The sequence below is a fragment of the Trachinotus anak genome, unplaced genomic scaffold (genome assembly GCF_046630095.1).
Source record: "Trachinotus anak isolate AG129_WGS33_773 ecotype Australia unplaced genomic scaffold, CSIRO_AGI_Tana_v1 ptg000009l, whole genome shotgun sequence".
Taxonomy (NCBI): Eukaryota; Metazoa; Chordata; class Actinopteri; order Carangiformes; family Carangidae; genus Trachinotus; species Trachinotus anak.
Genome location: NW_027273860.1, coordinates 20,834,807 through 20,855,204, shown reverse-complemented (window position 1 = coordinate 20,855,204; position 20,398 = coordinate 20,834,807). Strand labels below are relative to the sequence as shown.

The following is a 20,398-nucleotide window of genomic DNA, read 5'->3' as shown; positions in this document are numbered from 1 at the left end:
TCCAGTCTCTCATGTCTCTTTTTCGTATTTAACACAAACCCCTCTCACCTTTTATTCAGCTCAAAAAAGTAAGTATCATGTCTGGTGTTAATGAGAGTGGAACAGTAAGGTCTATGAATATTTGTTCCAAGTGCAAGCAGGAACTTTATTTTACCGGTGGCTGATGAGACACCTCATATTTTTCACTAGTGTAAAGTGTCTTTGCCAAACAGTCCTCCGGCTTAATGCCAGCACTTCATGTCTCCCTAATATTTGGTCACACTTTCCTCTGTGGATGGTAGATTTTACCTGCTATTTAAGTTAAAGGTCCCATATTTTACACTTTCCCAGTGTTTTATTTGAAGTGTTGATATCCATAACAAGATATATTTGTGGTTTAAAGAACCAAAAACCATCTCAGTGTAGTTTTACATCTCCTCTCTCAGGCTTCTCTCTGGAGCTCTAGTAACAACAGGTCAGCAATCAGTCAATTTGCTCACCTGATTGGCTGACTGTTTTGAGTGATCTAATAAAAATATCACAGATTTCAGGATTTCAGATTTCAGGGGCGTGGCTGAGAGCAGTGACTGTTTTGTTGTGACATCACAAAGTTGCAGAAGTCCTGACGGCTGGTTTTAAGGCTCAGTGTCTGAATACAGGCTGTGTGCATTTCTCTGTGGACTGAGGCTTTGATCCTTCAACAGTATTAATATAGAACCTAGACCTGCTTTATAGAAAAGACCTGGAAATCCCACTTCATACAACATGGGACCTTTAAATTGTCACAGTTCTGGTAGAATGATGAGCTACATTACATTTAACCTTGAGGATATATATCCATACCAATTTTAAATGTTAGTAAAACCCTTCAGTGCTGCCTTTGTAGATATGAAGATAGTGTAGCACATGTCTGATAAGCAACTTTATTCCATTCACCTGTTTAATACCTGCATTATGGTAAAGGAAGAAGTACATTCAGATCCAAAAGGTCACGAGATAAAACTGTGGGGTCATGAGATGATAAATGGGTGAGGAAAGAAGAAAAACAAGCTCTGCTACATAAATCTGTGTTTATTTTCTCTAATCCTGCTGTTAATGTGAAGTAATTGATAATTTGATCTGTTTAAGCCTCACACAGTTATTTAAATGGGCTTTAATCAGATGTATTTATTATACTGTTTCAAATGACTCATTGTCTGTCTGTCTGGGCCACAGCTTTACTGTTCTGGGTCACTCTCTGAGAGTTGTTTTCAGCTGCAGCAGGCATCTGGCCTCTACCTGCTCAGCAGCAAACAGCAGACAGACACAGTCAGAGAGCAGCTGGTGAACATAGTGGAGCATTTAGCAGCTAAAGAGCCAGATCTTTCCCTCAGGAGCTGGTGGAGACCAAACAAAGAGCTAAAAAAGAGGGACCACTGGACCTTCAAATGACACAAAAACTCCACATGAATGATCATATTGCTGAACTGCTGAAACAAGTTTACAATGCAAAAGATCAGTTATTGCAGGTTTAAATAAAACTGCATGAGAGGTGTAGAGGGGAGCTCACTTTGGTGGAAGTGCCAATAACTGGGATACCTGAAACGTGAGGAGTGGTGTAAACTAGTCACATGGGGTCACAAGGCAAGAAGGTTTTGACCCAGTGGTTTAATCTCTGACAGTGTGTGTTGCTGTCAAATAAATGAAGAATAAAACATACATTTATACAGAAATAAGTATCTCAGAGCTGTATTTGTACTCTACAGGACTTGGTACTGTTCAACTACTGCTGTTATTATGAACTTATTATTATGCACTGTCTTTTACATCTTCAGGAAGGCCGCATTATTAAATGCATTTTCATAGACATTAAAACTTATTCTAAATGCTTCCCTCTACGTTGTGTCATCAGGGCAAGCAAGGCAAGCAGTACAGTAGACTGTATATAAAAAGGTTGCCACAGCACCTCACAGTCTTCACACACATCGCAAACTGCTTCACTGCTGTTCTCAGAACTGAAGAAGTTCCACACGACTTTATTTGCGTTCAGCCATCATTAATGTCAACACTCTGTTCAGAGTAGTTCATATGAATATGGCAGGCGGAAGGAGAAGTTGTTCCTATCAACCAGGTATTATTTAGACTAGATGCCAGTGATAGAGTTACTTTCTACTGTGTCCCTGTTGATGATAAAAGACACAGTACAGACACAAATCATTGAGTTAAGGTATCAAGCTTTTAATGTGAGAATCAATCCAAGAACAGAAACGTCTGGAATCGGAAGCATCGATATTTCAGTATCGATCTGCACACCACTAGTGTTAACTAACTGTGCACTAAGCATTAAGGGCAGCATTAGCAAGAAAACAAGCAAATTCTACTAATTTATCATCACTGTGCAAGATCTGCAGCTAGTTGGAGAAGTTTGAGACAGAATACTGTTACAGAGGGGGAGCAGCTCCTTTCTGGAAGAGATTGGTGTGTAGGTTGTGTGCATAGCGGAAGGGAAAGAGAGTGGTGAGGCTGGCAACCGGAGCAGAGAGTTAGCTATGCAATAGCAATATGATAAACATATGTAATAATGTTTATCATATTGTAGAGAAAGCAGGTATCTTGCCCATGTGGTAGTTCAGTTGTAACATTTCCAATTTCTCCAATCAGGAGCAAGTTAATAATCACCTGATTCACTCTATACACGCCAAGGTCAGTCCTTATTCCAGGTGAGGAAGTAGCTGTGGCAGACGCAGACAAGTGTAGATGGAAAAAACTCATTTTGAATTCATTTTGACTTGATTTACTTTTGTGACAGAGTTGTCTACTTTGTAGTGCAACTCTTCAAACTGAAATCATGTTTATTGTGTGTCTATGTAGATATCTTTCATGCTAGTTGTCAGTGCTAATGTTTTAGCTGTTAGCTGTAAAGTAAGCTAGTTCGTGGCTACAGGAGTCTGGGTTAGTTGTGACAGCAAAACACACACACACACAAATATAACGAATTATAATTTTTCTATTATTATGTTCAAATGTCGCATCACTACTATGACTGACAGTAACTAACTCCCTTAGGGGCTGTGGCTCAGGAGGTAGAGCGGGTCGTCCTGTAATCAGAAGGTCAGCGGTTCAATCCGGCCTCCTCCAGTCCACATGTTGAAGTGTCCTTGGGCAAGATACTGACTCTCAAATTGCCTCTGATGACTGTTCCATCAGTCTGTGAGTGTATGTGTAGTAGAGCGCTCTATGAGGAGTGGAAAGTGCCGTGTGAATGGGTGAATGGCACTTCCATTGTAAAACACTTTCCGTTTACCATTACCATTTACTTGGCTCTCTCTCTCTCTCTCTCACACACACACACACAGATAAAAAAGGAATTTAAATGTTGATTAAAAAGCTTCAATGTCAAGTTTTTGTTATAATCCTTATAAGGTTACATTTCAACCCAGGGTATGTTACCACTAACCTCGACTATGGAGTGAGTTGTAATGTTTCGCTCCTTGTGTTTGAGACTAAACCAGGCGTTTAGATGGATAACACCTACACCATTTAACAGCAGACACATGTCACTAGCTGGTATAACATTTTGAACGCGCTGGCTTAGAACATACACACCGAATGTCAAAAATGTTACAACCATCCTGGTCGGTGTTGGTGATGTTGAAACAGTGTCATAGTGAGTGTGTTATGTCTCCTCTGACTGAAAACCAGCGTGACACTGTCAGTGAGAATATTTTACCTCTCTGTCCTCGTCCATTAGATTATAGCCGGCTGCTCGTGACCAGCCACTGGAGCAAATTGTCAATTACGATGTTTATTGTAGGGCACACAGCCGACTCCACGGCCTCAGGGGAAGGGTGGATGCTGCTGAGGAGGAGGACCTCCAACTCCCCTCACCTCTTCCTCCTCGCTTCATTCTTCCTCCAGGCTAATTTGGTGGCTGGTCTGTATGACACCTGCCACCGAGCCTAACAGAGATAACCATTTCCCCATGGATTTCCCCTGGGAGAGACAGGGAGAGGGAGGCCTCTTTAATATTTGTGGATGCTCCTGAGGGCCAGTGCCGGCTATAGACAGGTGATTTTGTAGCTGGCAAAGCAGAAATAGTCCCATATCATTGCTCATTATTTGATTTTTGTGTATTTGTTATGGGGGCAAATAAAATATTATACATTTTATGTTCTCTATCAACTGACATCAAAATCAGGTGAATCAAAAAACTGTCAAGACGAGATAAAATTACAAGATTTTGTGGTTTTATTCACATATACAGTACAAACATTCACTTTTTATTTGTTACTGAAGTGCAATGTACAGATCTTAGCAGCAATTCTTCATATACTTTAATTTACACCATACACACACTTTAGGATCTCTCACATCTTTGTCAACATCTTTTATACATATGTACACTCATAGATACAATATTGCCATTCAGACATGCCTTATATTTATTATCTCTCAAAATAAATCTGTAAGTCTGTTCCCATGGCCGACACATACATGGTGCGATGCATGTTGACGAACGATGTCATGTCTGAAGTTACCATGATAACCATCACAAACATGTAATCTGCCTCTTCTGATGCACACAAACAAGATTTACGCAAAATCTGACCTTTGCCACTGTGGGAGAGCAGATTCAAGCTTCCCGCTGCTACGTTAAGGTGTCAACAAAGAATTGGACAGTATGAGTTTCTGAAAACTGACTCCCAGTGTTTTTCATTTGAAGCTGCCACTAGCCAAGGCCTGATCATCAGCCGGACCCTGGACCCTCAGGAGCCCCCAAAGTCCCAGGTTCACTGTGTATCAGTTGGTTTTTGTGATCTGGTGAATTGGAGCTGTAAAGTTCAATATCAGCTGCTTTATGGTCAGTCCTGCTTCACAAACTAATGTTGTGATTTGTCTTGTGTGTCCTTTGTCAAAATCTTAAGACCTTTATTGTTTTAAATTATATTGTGTAGGTGGGGTATTTTTCAGCAGATAGTACAGCACAGCATACTGCTGGTATCTATAGAGTTATTCCATTTTCATGACTTAAAAATTAAATATGTTCCAGAGCTGAATTCTTGCCATAATGGAAAAGCCCCTAAAATGGCTCGTAGACCATAATTGGAAAAGAAAACCCAATAAAAATGAGATAATGAAATATGTTTTAGTTGTGTCATCTTTGACCCATCATACCTGTTCAGTGTTGAGGGAAACTCTGCTACCTTCAAAAAAATAAATTATAGCCCCCTTTTTTTCCCCTCAGTCAGCTTTTTACCATGAGTAATGAGGTCCTATAAAGATGGAATATTTTCTGCCAGAGTTGGAACAGGTTTTGTTATTCCACATAATCATTTCCTCTGTGCTCTTTGCACCGGTTGCACCTGTGGGGCCCCAGTTAGAAAAAGGTGATGAAGATTTCAATGACAGTTTGGCCACTGTCAGTCAAATCTGATCAAACCACACACACAGGTGTGGCCCCACCATTAAACTCCCAATAAATAACAATGAAGATTTTTTTGATGCTTTAGAGAAAAATGTCAAATTTGAAATTGAATTTTCAGAGTATATCGCATTTACAGCTCTGAGCAACACTGATTGGCCAAAATCCTTTTTTCTTTTTTTTTCATGAAAACCTATAAAATCAGGAAAAAAAGACTCACAAACCCAGTTGCGGGTCACATGTGGGTCAAGTTCTCAGTTCTTGTGTGAATCCTCTGTGTGTAAAATCCTCTCCCTCACATGCTGAGCTCCACTGAATGGTCCTCAGACCTGCAGCTCGTCACCACTAGATGTCACTCTCACTACTCAGATCTGCCCGCTGACTGAGGCGAGCTGGCGGCAGCTTCTAAATGCCTTAAAGAGAATGCAGCAGTGACAGAACAACACAATCATGATCATAATGAAATAAACATTAAGCTGCATTTTTAAAAAAAACACACACACACACACACACACACAGACACACACACAGGGTGTATGTTTACATCATGAAATATGCAAAGACAAAAATAGTGCGAGGTACAAATTTACATGGTAGTGATCAGGGACCTTTAGTCACCTTGCATTGTTAATCTTTAACTCCTACGTGATGGCGTGTGCTGAAAATGACGTCTAAAAATAAAATCCCTCTCAGCGCCGACAGGGAGAGAAGCTAAACTCTCTGCCACCTTGGCTATTATCTGTTCAGGGCGGTCATGACACTGGAAGGCAGCACAAGTCGATGAGGTCAGCAAGGCCTCGCTAATGAGTCACGACTGAAACTTGCTCTCATTGGTGACGAGCTTCGATTCAGATTCAGGAGACTGGTCATTACTGGCTGAAAAGCTGAGGTCACAAGAGGGAAAGGAAATACATTTAGTATGAAAGAGAAGGAAAAACAGGACAACACTCCCCCTTCCTCCATCATCACCTCCACTTGTACTTAGTCAAGCTGTAATGGCTGCGTTTATGTACCTCGCTACAATTCTCTCTGCCACATGGGGTGAGGAGAGGAGGGGAAAAAAAGAGGGTGTATTAACCTGTCGTCGTGTCGTGGTGAACTCTGCCGTGCTTGAAAGGCGGGGAGGGGGCTAGCAAAGGGGAGAGAGTGACAAAGAGGAGGCGAGGGAAATAGGTGGAGGAAGAAAGAAAATGGAAAGAGGGCAAAGGAGTGAGAGATGGAGACAAAAGGAGAGAGAAGTCAGGAGTCAAAGGGTGAGTCAGAGAAGGAGGACAAAGATAGAAGTGTGAGAGGGGAAGGTGAGGAGACCTGCTCTGAAGCAACGGTCTGTCCTTCTCCCTTTCTCACTCTCTCTTTCCTTCCTCTTCCTCTATCAGCCGTCACCCTGACAGGGCCGGTAATTGGACGTGGACCTCTCTCTCTCTCTCTCTTTTTCTCTTTCTCTGTCTCTCTCTCTCTTGCTCTCTCCCCCGTGGCTCTGCTCCTCAGCGGGAGCCTAGGGGCCCGGAAATAGCTGATGACAAGATAGTGGCTGCCTTTCATTCTGCTCAAGGTTACCCCACCCTTCCCTGACAGCCGAAGAGGGGGGTATTTAGGTGTGTGTTTGCTTAAATGTGTGTGTTTGTGGGTTCAAAGAAGTCCATCTTTTTGTCCCTTTTCTTTTCAGCCCATCCAGCTGACCTTCCTCTTGATGTTTCTGTAGTGGGGGGTTGACACTGCTCATAGCCTCGAATTTCAAGGTTGCACTGGAAAACTTCGGGGTACGAAGGCGTGAAGCAGGATGTTGTGAAGAACATGGAGGCATCTTATTCTAAAAAAATAAAGGTTAGACAAACACTCTCTCTCTCTCTCACACACACACACACACACACACACACACACACACACACACACACACACACACACACACACTCGTCCTCAGACCGACGACAGTAGGAACTGTTCCTGCTCGGGTGGTTTCTTCACCCAGGTACCCAGGCCTGTTTCCTGCAGAGATCTGAACCACTGCTGCTTCACTGTCTGGTAAGGACGAACCGCCATCTTGGCCTCGCAGTACATGAGCTGGCGGTCCGCTGAGCCGCACACGTGGACCCCCAGCTGACAGCGGGAGGGAAAAGAGGGAGAAAGTGAGAGTCAGCTGAAAGCGTCACAGTCACAGACATGAGAGGGAGGGAAAACAAAGACAGGAATAAAGCTGGGGCACTGAGGCTAAAGGTTTCATGGGGGGGGGGGGGGGGGGGGGATTTGGGGGAGCAAAACAAAACGAATGAGCCGGCACAAATGCATTTGGGTGGGGTTGGGAGGTTGGTGGTGGTGGTGGTGGGGGCTTCAACAGCTGTGTAATCTCCCCATTTAAATTTCACAAGCAATTGAACATTCTCAGTGCTTTTTGTGCGTTCCTATTGTCGCGAGGGGAAACAATGAAGATCGGCGGAGAGACAAGTGGGGAGAGAGAGAGAGAGAGAGGGAGAGCTGAAGTTTCTTTTGGAGATTAGTGCGACTGCTCTTGCGTGGCCCTTATATATGGCGCGCAGGGAGCACTTAAGGTGGGGGCCTCCTCGAGTACTTCTCCAAATAATTATGGTTTCATAGTCATTATGCTTTAACGGCCGCCATTTGGTGATGCAGGCGGTGTCTGTTACATAAAGTTTCTGAATGGAAATGAAAGTGCAGTGGGTCTGTGTGCTGCTGTTAAAGACGTGAGATAAGCCGTACAGACAGCAGAAGATGTTATCAACTGCAGAAAGGAAAATCTACACAGGCTCCACCTTCAGCCGCTCTCTGACTGATTTTAATACATGTGTTTTTTGACTGAATGGATCTCTATAGTTAATGTTTCTGTAGTACTCTGTGTGTGTGTGTGTGTGTGTGTGTGTCTGTCTGTGTGTCTGTGCGTGTGTGTGTGAATGATTCCTGATGGCAATGGTTTGCATTTTGTTTCTGACAACAACTGAGTGATGCCTCTTGCTTTCCAGCAGGGGAGCAAGCCTTACTATAAGCAGAGCAGTGAAACAGGCAGTTATTCATATACAAATGTGGTTATTGTTTAGGCTCAGACTAATTCAATCGTACATCATTATCATTTTTCAGCAAATAAACTGTGAACATTTGAAGGTATTTGTAATTTTTTAAAATGGCTAAAAATGACCAGACTATGTTATATATTTTTGAGCTGTGTACTTGTTCCCAGCAATTTCCAAACCAAGAGAAATCCACCATTTAAATCAAGGTAAATAGTCCATTTCATTTGGTTGCCTGTCAATGCCGTCATATCCCCTTTGCACCTGTGTCAGCATTGTGGTTGGGTGCCAGTTTTCAGTCACATTTTTATGATTCACTTTTTAGATCTTGGTCATCTCCAACTATAGATTGTACCCAGATGAAGGATTTTAGTCATTGGACATCTGGAAGTTATCTGAGAAACGAGCTGAGTAAACGTAAGCTGCAGTCCTGTGTCTGCTGAACAGCGTTGGAGAAACACTGATTTATAAAGTGTTTTTACTGTATTTAATCAGCGGGTGCGTTTGTTTTGATGGGGAGGATATCTCTGTGGATAATTCGGCTTCTGGTTTATAAGCTGTCAGAGAAACAAGTTGAGCAAATGTTAGCAGCAGCTCAGCTCGCGGCCTTCACATGAATACTGGTGGAAGTGGAACAGAGCTGCCTCACCTGTGTTACACCTGTACTTTTTCTACTATAACACAAAAGGCAAAATGTCTGCTGTGAGAGAAGAGTGAGGGGAGCTGTCAGTATTTTTACCACTGTGTGTCTCTCCTCATCACAGAAACATAGACGTCACCTGGATAATTTAACACGTTATGACCATTAATTTAAGTTGTTCAGTTTTCATTCACTCAGCTTTGTTTCTGGGACATCTCTGTAGCTTGGGGTGGCTTAAATGCTAGTCTTGAGTTATGAACTAAAATTGTCAAGAATGCTATAGAAACTAATAAAAAAAGAAAAACGTTTGGTATATTACGGTACCCATGAGCCTTAGCTGCCACTGACATGGAAAAGCTGGTTCGAGGCAAACATCACAGCTGTGGTAAATGCAGACTGCCTCACTGTCACAGTTAGAAACATATAGTAGCTAAATTCATCAAAATTGACTCTGGTCTTATTCAAACTGTGTCCCACCCTCTCTGTGTTTCTCTCTAAAATAATTAGCCTCACTAAATCTTTGATCAGGCTTCTACAAAGCTAAATATCACTTTTGTGATTTTAAGAATTTTAAGCTCATGATTGGATACTTTTTAGCAAAATGCTCTGTGAGTTTTGGTTAGTTGATTTCTCCCTGTAGGTTTTTTTTCTGCACAGTCTTGAACCTTTTTTTTTTTTTTTTTACCAAATTACCACATATTCTCTGTGACAGTGGCTCATTTTTGTACTGATGAGTCAGCTGGGAGCGCTTCATGCTCTCACCTTGCGGTAAAGTCTGCTCCAGCGGGTGAACAGGGAGTGCTTGCAGAGACGCGAGGGTGTCCCTGAGTCCCGTCTCCGTCCTGTGGCAGTGTTGACCACCTCCAACTGCGCGTCACCCAGTGTCCAGTTGATGCTCACACACGAGGCCTTCCCTGGCTGTTGATACTCGCCGCTGCTCAGCCCTGCAGGGGTGACAAGGCGGCAAAGAAAATGACTTTACATAAGTTGTTTACAGTCCTGACTTTCCTCCACAGGTGGTGAGATTCAAAACATTCGATGAAACGCACTCGTGAGTATCGGAGTGAAATTTGAAACCATGTGTTTTTCCTGTCAAACCCCCACTTTGCTGTTTCGTTTCACCTTCCTTCATCCTTCCCTCACTCTCTCCCTGAGGCTGATGGCTGACATAAAGTTTTGCAGCACTGCAAAAAGCCAAGTCAACCTGGGCCTGAAACTGCATGGCTGTTTATGTGAAGCTTTGATGCACCCTCAGCGTGTTCTGGGAGGGAGGCAGCAACAGGAGGGCTATCGAGCACATAAGCAACGTGTTCCTGCCGTTGTGTGAGTACATGCCTGCTGTTGTGTCCCTGCAGTTAACAGTGTTTGAGTGTTTCCACCTACGCACACTGTAAATATTATCTCCAGTCACTAAGATCAACCCTCCTCTCTGTCCCGCCCTCTCTACCATTTTCTCTGAAATGTTTAGCCTTCACTGGCAAAGCACACAAAGCCATCAGTGGAGGAAGGAGAGACAGAGGGAGAGTGGAGGTGAGTGGCTGTCGCATCAGGCTCCATGTAGAGTATTAGCTGTCTGTGCTGAGAACATGGGTGTTGGAAAAGGTGCCGGGCCTGTGGAGGAACTGCAGCTGACAGCGGGGTGGGGAATGAACGAGGGCTCAGGGCAAAAATGTCCTTGAGAGGCCACCGCAGGAGTTTCACAGGAGCCAGCTTTCCAGTGAATTCTGGGTAAGTGAAATGGAGAAGTTTTGAGGTTTTGAAAACACTTGAATGTACAGCCTGAAGCAGGGGAAAATGTTGAACCACATACTGGTCGGGGATGAAGTGTGGAAACAGGCCTGCAGATTCTCACTGCTAATTTAAAGGAATAGTTTGACATTTGAAAACACTCATTCACTTTCTTGCTGAGAAGATTAATGCGTGTTTGATTTAGGGCTGCAACCAGGATTATTTTTATTACTGATTAATATGCAGATTATTTTCTCATTGAATCACTCACATGTCTGTACAGTAGATATGAAGCTACATATACAGCAGCCAGTTAGCTACACTTAGCTTGAAGACTGTTAAACAGGGGGACTAGCCTCTGTCAAAGGCCACAAATCCACCTTCTAGCAACGCTCACAAATTAACACATTACATCTTGTTTTTTTGGGGGTTTTTTTTTATCTGTACAAAAACCAACAGTTTCACTAGAACGGCATCAGTAGAACACAAACCTCCCCCAAGCCAAACAATCCTACACATGCTGGTCAAATCCAAATTACTATCTGGATTCACCAAATTGCACAAAGTCATAGATCTCATGTCTAATCAACATGTCTGATTCTTTACATTAACATCCAAACATTATTTCCTGAGAAACTGATAAAAATGTGGAAAAATGTCCTGTCTCTGTTTAGGAAAGTGATCAAGAATTCCTGGATCTGCCCCTTTAACCAGATCAGCACCAAATTGTATCGCCTCTTCTCTGGCCTATGCCCCATCCCTCCCCATGATGGAAGTCAGCCTCTGACCCCCACCATGGGGAGGTCAGAGGCTGACTTCTATCATGGGGAGGGATGGGGCATGCGCTGAGGGATGCGTAATCCTTCTTCCCACTTCCTTGGTGGAGGTACACGTGGCTGTTGTGGTTATACAGGGGGTTATGTGCCGGATTATCACCGGCACAGTCATTTCCTCCAGTCTTGTGGTCAGTCACCATGAGGTCTGGGTTCAGTGGAAACTCCAGCAGCTATAATGTGTTATTAGTTAGATATATGCTGCATTCACACACAGTGTTGGTAGCATGGTAAGAGTAGGAAAATGGTTACCTGCACTGCCAACCAGCAGACCACTGCCAATCTGCCAGTGGTTTGCTAAGACTTCTGTTATAAACAGTTATGATATCTCTGCCTCGACTTTACGACTCAGGGGCTGATGAGCAACTTTTTTACAACTCAGTTGCTTTTAAATTTCCCAGAATGACAAACAATTTTTTTAAGTGTCATACCTATGTGCGAATATTATCATAAATGATAATGTAATAAAGTGTTGAGAATTAGCATGTAGGCTAACACACTCAAGCAATGCATCTGGTTTGTCCAATGTAATTGTGATGTCCATTTTAAATAAAATCTATCACAATAATGGTATTAAGAAATGTTAATAAGAAAGAAGCAAATTGTCTGTTTCTCAGGGTAACAGCTGACCTTGGGCCTCATGAATCTCCAACCAGTCTTCCAACCCAAACAGCCAACAATCCTCTCATAGGACCCATAGCAGTGTCTCCTGAAATAGCACTCCTTCGGCGTCAGGTGGACCAGATGTTGGTTGTCATGGTTGCATTAATAAACATGTGGACTGTACCGAGAGTGACACACCTACCTTATTGCCATGGTTACTATAATCATGAGCATGGCTTAGTTTGGTTTCGGAAAAGATGGTGATTTCGATTGAAATAAGTACATCCTCAACTTTAGTCAATTTTTGTTGTCATGGTTACAATCACAACAATGTGGTTAACTTTGCACGGATAATAGAAACAACATAAACTGCTACTTTCACATGGGAATCGAACACCGCACTTCTCCCTGTGCTCCTGTCTTAATCAGTATGGCCACTAGATGTCGCCTAGCAACAAAACCTAACTATGAGTCACAATAACCTGCTGCACAGATAACACATGGGCTCATTTTTAACTTACTGAATTACAGTAGAAAATGTTGTGTTATGTCACAATCACTTACTGCTGAAAATACTACAGAGGAAGAAATGTTGGGTGCAATATGTGTCACAGTGCCACAGACATATGCATCATGTAGCGTCTATGCTAACAAGATGTGACAGCTAAGTGCTGCTCGAACATTAAATCCACTCTGAATCTGTGAAACTGTCTTCAGGAAGGAATCAACGTCTCGGATCTCACCTTGACTTCCAACCTAGTTATTTATTATATCAGATGGCTTCGTAGAAGATCAGCAGACAGATTCTCTGTGACGGGTGAACAACAGTTGCCTCTGATCTTACCGCCTGACAGACAGCTTGTTATAGTACAATACCAGATGTACAATACCACAATACATGCCTTCAGATCATCTCCCCACTTGCCACACTCATTTTCCTGTCCTCACTCTTCGATTCTCGAATCTCAGCGCTTCTTTTCTGTATCTCCTTGGAGCTGGAATGAATTGCCTGCCACAGTAACAATCCTCCAAGTCTCTTATTACCCATCTCTTCTCTCTTGTGCGGACGCACCTCTTTGAACAAAAGACCCTCCTATCCATCCTGCCTTTTTCCTTTCTCCTGCTCCATTCATGGCTCATTTCATCCCCTCAATGGACTTGACTCCTCTGTTTCTGTAATAGCCAATTTGATTTTCCCTCATTGAAGACTTGATCAATTTCTCCTCTGGGAAATGTTTGGCGGACATGAAAGAGGCAGAATTAGAGCCTTTGGTTATGGAATTCATAGCTGTACAGTACACATATCTGAGGCTGCTGTAGAGCCACAATACAGCACAGCATGTGTGTTTATGTGTACACATTGCATCTATCCTGGATCCCTACATACTACTATATACTATACTATACATCCTGCAGGGTTTTCAAGTAGTTCTCGTGAGGGTGGAGCAGCAGAGGAGGAGCAGTGTTGCAACAGGTGTGTGCAAACATATCCTCAATGTCAACATCAGGGGCAGTAACCTGTTAATGGGAGAAACAGGGGTGTGACTGAAAGGTTGCGGGCTCAAATTCCTGAAACACTTGTTAAGAGTGAGCTCTGTTGAGCTTCAGCAGCACTTTGCCTCCAACTGCTTCAAGCAACAGCTAAACATACAAAACATAAAACATATATATTGCTGTGTGGGGATCCAAGGGAGGATGTAACAGGACATGGCAAAAGATGGTACTGGCAGTGACTTCCCCTGAGCCTGACCTGGTGGTGGTGGTGGTTGCATATGGGTCGCCCTAATGTCCCACTGGGGCCTCCCGTCATGTTGCTTGTAATACAATAGTACATTATTATAACATAATTATATATAGAAAATTATTATATTATATAAAATATGTAAATACATATTATATTGTCATAATATCTATCTATCTATCTATCTATCTATCTATCTATCTATCTATCTATCTATCTATCTATTTTTGCGTCTCTATAACTGTTTTTATTTTTTGTCATCTACAGGTTGTTTTTGTTATGTTATGTCACCAATGAAGGAATAAAAAAAAAAAAACAACAACAGTATTGAGTGAAGCTGTTTTCTTCCCTAACAGATGTGTGACCCCCCCTACACAGTACACAGTCCTGTGAAGCCACTTCAACAATCAACCTCCACAGTATTCACTCTCTACACACAACACATGCCTTGGTTAAAGCCCTTTTCTGTGAGACTTAGTAACATGTTACAGTGATGTGATTACTTTTTTCAGTAACGAGCAGAGTAAGGGATTAAAATTTGAAATTCAGTCATTACATTACAGTAGCTAATCCAATGGCAGCAGAGTAAAGCTGTAAATGAGCATTTGTACTCAGCCAACTGCAAAACTCAACAGTGGCAATCGACCATTATTAATGTTTCCTTTATCTACCGTCGTTCTGATTCCCCTTATCCCAAAACAACAAAGCCTCGCCATGCTTTCTGTTCATGCTGTGGTGAAAGTGAACAGCAGGACGAGTGCGAAGGACAAGTCAGTTCATCGATGTGTTTGGCCCTCGGGGTTCAGGTGGAGCTGCTTTGGCTGGGTGAGATAAGAGAAGGCCCCGCGATCCTCGGGAATTTCCTCAAGGGGTGTTGCTTTTAAATAACCCTGGACACACAATGGCCGGGGAGCTCATCAGAGCCAATGAAAGGACAGAGGAGAAGATGAAGAGGAAGGTGGGGGTAGATTTGCACAGAGACATCTGAATGCAAGCGAAGCTCTCTTTCTTTCCTTATTCCCTTCCCGCCTTGCCGTCTCCCTCTCCTCCCCTCAGCCTGTCTCTCTCTCTCTCTCTCTCCCTCTCTCTGTCTGAGCTCCCTTCAGATTGAATGGCTAAGGGCTGTGATTACATTGATTCGGTGTAGAGCCATCTCCACTGTCTGTCCATCTTCCTCACTCTCCTCCCCTTCGTTCACCCTTCTACTCGTCAATATGCTGCTACTCGAGGTACTGCAGGTGCAAAGATCTGACAGTCTGGGACACACACATAGAAAGCGTACAATCACTGTAAAAAGGAGAGGGCAGAGCATTTGCAAGAGACATGGGAGGCTACTTCTGCTTTGAGTTTAGAGAGCGTGTGAAGGTAAAAGTCATCACAAACGACCCACTTTTTTTTTTTTGGCCTTTTTAATGCCTTTATTGGATAGGTCAGTGAGAGAGTGACATGAAAGGCAGGGAGAGAGAGGGGATGACATGCAGCAAAGGGCCGCGGGTCGGATTCGAACCCAGGGCCACTGCGGGTTGGACTAAGCCTTAATGATATGTGCTCTACCAGGTGAGCCACCGAGGCGCCCATCACAAACAACCCTCTCGCTAAGAAACTGAGCAGAGGACGTTCTGCAGCATCATTCCTCCATTAGCGGGCGGAGAGAAAAAAACGGTGTACTTACTGCAAGCTTTATTATAGTTAGAGTGAATAACTTAATATTATAAGTAAGTATGAATGATGAACAAATGGATCATACCTGACCACAATTCTCCAAATATTAACTGCAGCTTGTAATATCTAAAACCAAAACTTCCACTCCAGACAAGTCAAATGACTCCATTCGAGGAGCCATTGAACAAATCATGAGAAATGCTCACCGGGGGCCACGGTCGGCAGCCTCAATGATGAATTCACCCCAGCTATCATCACCAGAGGACAATTCAGCACAATTATCAATCTTGATGAGGATAGGCCTCACAAAATATTCATCCTCATGGCAACCAATTACCTGGAGCAGAGCCCTGCAACGCAAAGAGTTCCTGTGCCCTTCAAGAAATAGGCTATACTTGAAACCTGACAAAAATGTGGTATTAAATGTAGATTTATCCACTGTGTGCATTTGACATCATATACTGTGTTTTCTTGTACGTGAATGTCATAGTCTTTGTTCTTATCAATGATCCCCCAGCAACAAAATGTGCCCTACATCGCTGTGCATCTCTGTCACTCTCCCTCTCTGACTGGCCTAGATCTGAAGTGATGGCTGATGCAGTTTCTACAAGCTGGGTGTCAGTCAGATCCTCTTCCAGCATTCATCCTCGCTACAAACGAAAGCCTGAGGTCTCAGTGGAGCCCTGTAAGCAGACGTGCCAGACAACTTCTTAGCTGCTGCTTGTCTGGCTGGCAAAATGCAACTATAGAGAAGCAGGGGTGCATGGGTTTGTTAAGTGTGTGTGTGTGTGTGTGTGTGTGTGTGTGTGTGTGTGTATGTGATGGGTTGTGATTAATTTGCTCTGAGGCTGATATTTTTATTAAAAGAAATCTATTAACACATATTATATACGTGTGGCCTAGGATCTCTACATGGGATGTCCCCCTCTGAAAACAGAGCACAGACAGGTATGTTGCTGTTAAAGGGCAGCTAAGAACAGAAAGCACAGTATGTTGTTTAGTTGTTAGAAATACTAGAGTAGGAAAAAACTTTCATTTGATCACTTGACAACTTTTTCTATTCAGATTAATCAACCGTCCTGTGAATTCCTATATTACATTTTAAATAACATCTCTTGTGTATTCTGACCACACTTGAACAATTATAATAACATAAACCCTTGTTTTTCTGCAACTCAGTGTTACAAAAATTAAAGGTCCCATATCATAAGTGAGATGTTCATGTGTTTGTGATTATAAAGCAGGTCTAGGTTCTATATTAATACTGTGAAAGTATCAAAGCCTCAGTCCACAGAGAAATGCACACAGCCTGTATTCAGAAACTGAGCCTTAAAACCAGCCGTCAGGACTTCTGGAACTTTGTGATGTCACAGCAAAGCAGTCACTGCTCTCAGCCATGGACCAAGCCCCACCCACCTGGACCCACCAGCAAGCCTTGCAGGAGTGGTTTCTCTGAGTGTTTACCTGAAATCTGCTATATTTTTATTATTTATTACAATCAGCCAATCAGAAGAGAGATGCAGAACCTCACCTCTGATTGGCTGACTGATAATTTGTTACTAGAGCTCCAGAGAGAAGCCTGAGAGGGGAGATGTAAAAATAAACTGAGATGGTTTTTGGTTCTGAAAACTACACATCGTCTTATGGATATCAACACTTCAGATAAAACACAGGAAAAGTGTAAGATATAGGACCTTTAAAATGAAGTGATTTAAAACTGACACAAAAAGATACAGAAAGTCCTCCATGTGTTCATTTCACCATGAAGCTCTGTAGTAAAGTACAGAACTAACTTCAACTGTTAATATTCTTAAAATAACAATGGAGCAAATTACTTAAAATGATGTGAATGGGTTCACTTGCACCCACTTGCAGTTCCCCTCCCCTTGTGGTTCAACACAGGCTAATGTTTCAGATCAGAGTTTATGCTCTGTGATTTCATCTCTGAGGCATGTTTGACTGTCTGTGTCGGGGTCGTACCACTGAGCAGGGGCTGGTTGCGTCTGTACGTGGCCGGCAGGGGGCCCAGGCGCTCCTGCCGCTGGTTCAGAACTCGGCCCAGATGACCCGTGTGGCGCAGGCTGCCGACGGTCATGCTGTGCAGGTACACTGGCTCCACAAAGTGGCTCAGCAACGCCCCCTGCAGGCCCAGGATGTTCCATCTGCAGGGGAGGGGGGGACAGAGAGGGGAAGACAGAGGGAGAAGGTAACATGGTGGATGAGAAAGGGAAAGGTGAAAAAAAAAAGACACAGAGAGCGCTTATCAGAATATTAGAGGTGAGAGGTATTGGTGAAAGAAAGAAGGAGGAAGGGCAACAGTTTGTGGGGGAGGGGCAGAAGAAGGAAAAAGGGGAGAGATGACAAAAAGAGAAAAAGAACGACAGACAGATGTGAGAGCTTCAATAACAGGGAGAAACAATTTGATCATTATCTTGATGTGGGACGTGATGAATACACACACACACACACACACACACGTCCTCCTCTCTCACTTTCCCTGGTTCAGAAACACAAACTATCATCACCAACAACAACAACAACACTGCCAAAGGTCAGTACATCAGCATTCATTACATGGAGCAACACATTACCATGTGTGCATTCCTCAGTGCTGCTGAGGTTAATGCACTGCACAGGGCTGCAGGAGGCGGCAGTTGATAGCCCGGTGCGAGGGCCGACCGCCTCAGGGTTTGTTTAGGGGGGATCCACGAGTGACACAAAATCAGTGTGGGGCTAATCCTGCCTGATACTGTAGCCAGCTGGTCATGTGCCACCTACTGTTGAAATCCCCTCTATTTAACCAGCAGATGCTAATTTATGGCTGGAGAATGATAATTACCGTGTTTATTATCATTGCTGCTCTTCACAGAGAGAAACCCTGCTGTGTACCTGAGCCGCTACGTTGGACTAATGAACTTATGCGAGGCACAATCAGACGCTTGACATTATGCTACAAATTTTTACATCACTGTTCTTTTTGTTAATCAGTGTCTCTTTATCTGCTTGTTTTTTTCTTGCCGGCTTAATAATCACTCATTACGGCGTCTTTCTCAGTCAATTAATATCAGCGGCTCTCTGGGAATCACTGAACGGGCTCACGAAGCAGCTTCTGCCCACACATACGCTTTACCTGCAATCTGTCAGAAAGATCTGTCCTTCCCTCTCAAACAGAGAGGAGGAGCTTTGTTCAGAAAGCACACAGACACACACACATCCACACACACACACACACACACACACACACACACACACACACACACACACAACCTCAGTGCTCCACCAAAACAGAAATAGTTTAGCCTGAAATATTAATTTACCCAGAAAGCGACACCGTGAATCAGAAACATCTTCTAATCTCATGCAAGAAAAGAGCCATCTGGCTTAGGTGTGTGAGTTTAAAGAGAGGAGATGGGGGAGAGACCTCTCTCTTTCTCATTCCCTCCCTCTCTCTCTCTCTCTCTCAACATCCATCCTTTCTTCTCTCCCCTGGTAAACGCCGACGATTAAAGTAATGTGTTCATCTGCATAAAACTGCAGCGGAATGGAGAACATCATCGTTATATATGAAAGCCATTTAGGCCCCTCAATTAAATCCAGCTGTCGACTTCAAATCTAATATTAGTAAAGGGGCCCGGCTTAAGACAACAAAATGATGATCATCATGATCATCAGGTGAAGCGATGATGGGGTGAGGCATCATCTTTAATCAGAAATGTTTATGATGACAGCAAAGATCCTAAAATAACCACTGGTCAAAGCTGATCTAACCGTAATAAAGTGCAGGAACTGGAGGAAGTGGGGAAATAAAAAAGTAATGGGAGGTTGCAAAATGAGTGTGACAGAGGACAAAAAGAGTATCCAGGGGATCACTTTAAGATTACAGGTGTGCGTGTGTGTGTGAGTGTGTGTGTGAGTGTTGAGTCTGCGGTCCTAAGCTCCTCTCAGTTCCACCCTCCACCCTGACCTTGATAAACTGGCCCTTGGTGACCCACTCACTTTAACGACGGCCACCGATCATTTACAGTGATATTAAAAAAAAAAAAAAAATGGAGAGAGGAGGCTGTGGAGCAAAGAGAGCGTGTCTGCTGTCTGGGCTGCCGGGATGGAGGGGGGAGGGAAGAAAAGCAGGGTGTCCCTTTTCCTTCCCCTGTCACTCTATTTTTTTGTAAAGTAATTGCTTTCACCCCCGTTGGTGACCTGGGTAGATTTAATCACACCATCTCCAGCCCTGGCCAACTGAATCAAATTGGTCAAATTAACAGCAGCTCCACAGGAGAAGGGTTCACCCCTCTCTCCCTCTCTCTCTCTCTTTCTTACTCTCTGTCTCTCACTTCCTCTCTCTCTCTCTCCGTGTGTGTTTGTGCCAATCCTTTCAAACACACACACACACACACACACACACACACACAACAGTGACTCATCTGTGGTCCTGTATGGCTCAGTTGGCACAGTGCGGCGCTTACTAAACTGAATTCATGGCTCCAGTCCCTGTTGAGGCCCAGTTACGGCAGAAGAACTGAGACTATATTAAAAACTGAATTCAGATCTGTTTCTAAATGAAACGGTGCAAAGAAAGAGTTACTGTTTGTGCTGTTGGTTAATCTGATAGCATGGTACTACTGCTATCGCCAGGGGCGGAGCCTGACATTCGGGGCTTAGCTCTGTTATACTATGTTCACAGAATGAATGTTTAGATGACAAGTTTACATGTAAATCCAGGCCATAATAATCTGGGCTGCTCTGACTGAGTTATCATGGATCCACAACAAGGGTCAGGAAATGTCTTCACTA

General features: G+C 43.4%; 1 protein-coding gene across 1 annotated transcript in view; it reads right to left on the bottom strand.

The window, feature by feature from the left end:
- Positions 1-2,740: 2,740 nt before the first annotated feature.
- The window catches only part of adarb2 (adenosine deaminase RNA specific B2 (inactive)), a 192,844-nt gene continuing 175,186 nt past the window's right edge, over positions 2,741-20,398 (bottom strand). Inside the window, exons 8-10 of the mRNA XM_071485715.1 lie at positions 17,588-17,769; positions 9,803-9,984; positions 2,741-7,477 (exon numbers count right to left, since the gene is read on the bottom strand). Of these exons, the coding sequence (XP_071341816.1) occupies positions 7,298-7,477; positions 9,803-9,984; positions 17,588-17,769 (544 nt within the window). The 3' untranslated portion in view covers positions 2,741-7,297. The remainder of the gene's footprint in view (positions 7,478-9,802; positions 9,985-17,587; positions 17,770-20,398) is intronic.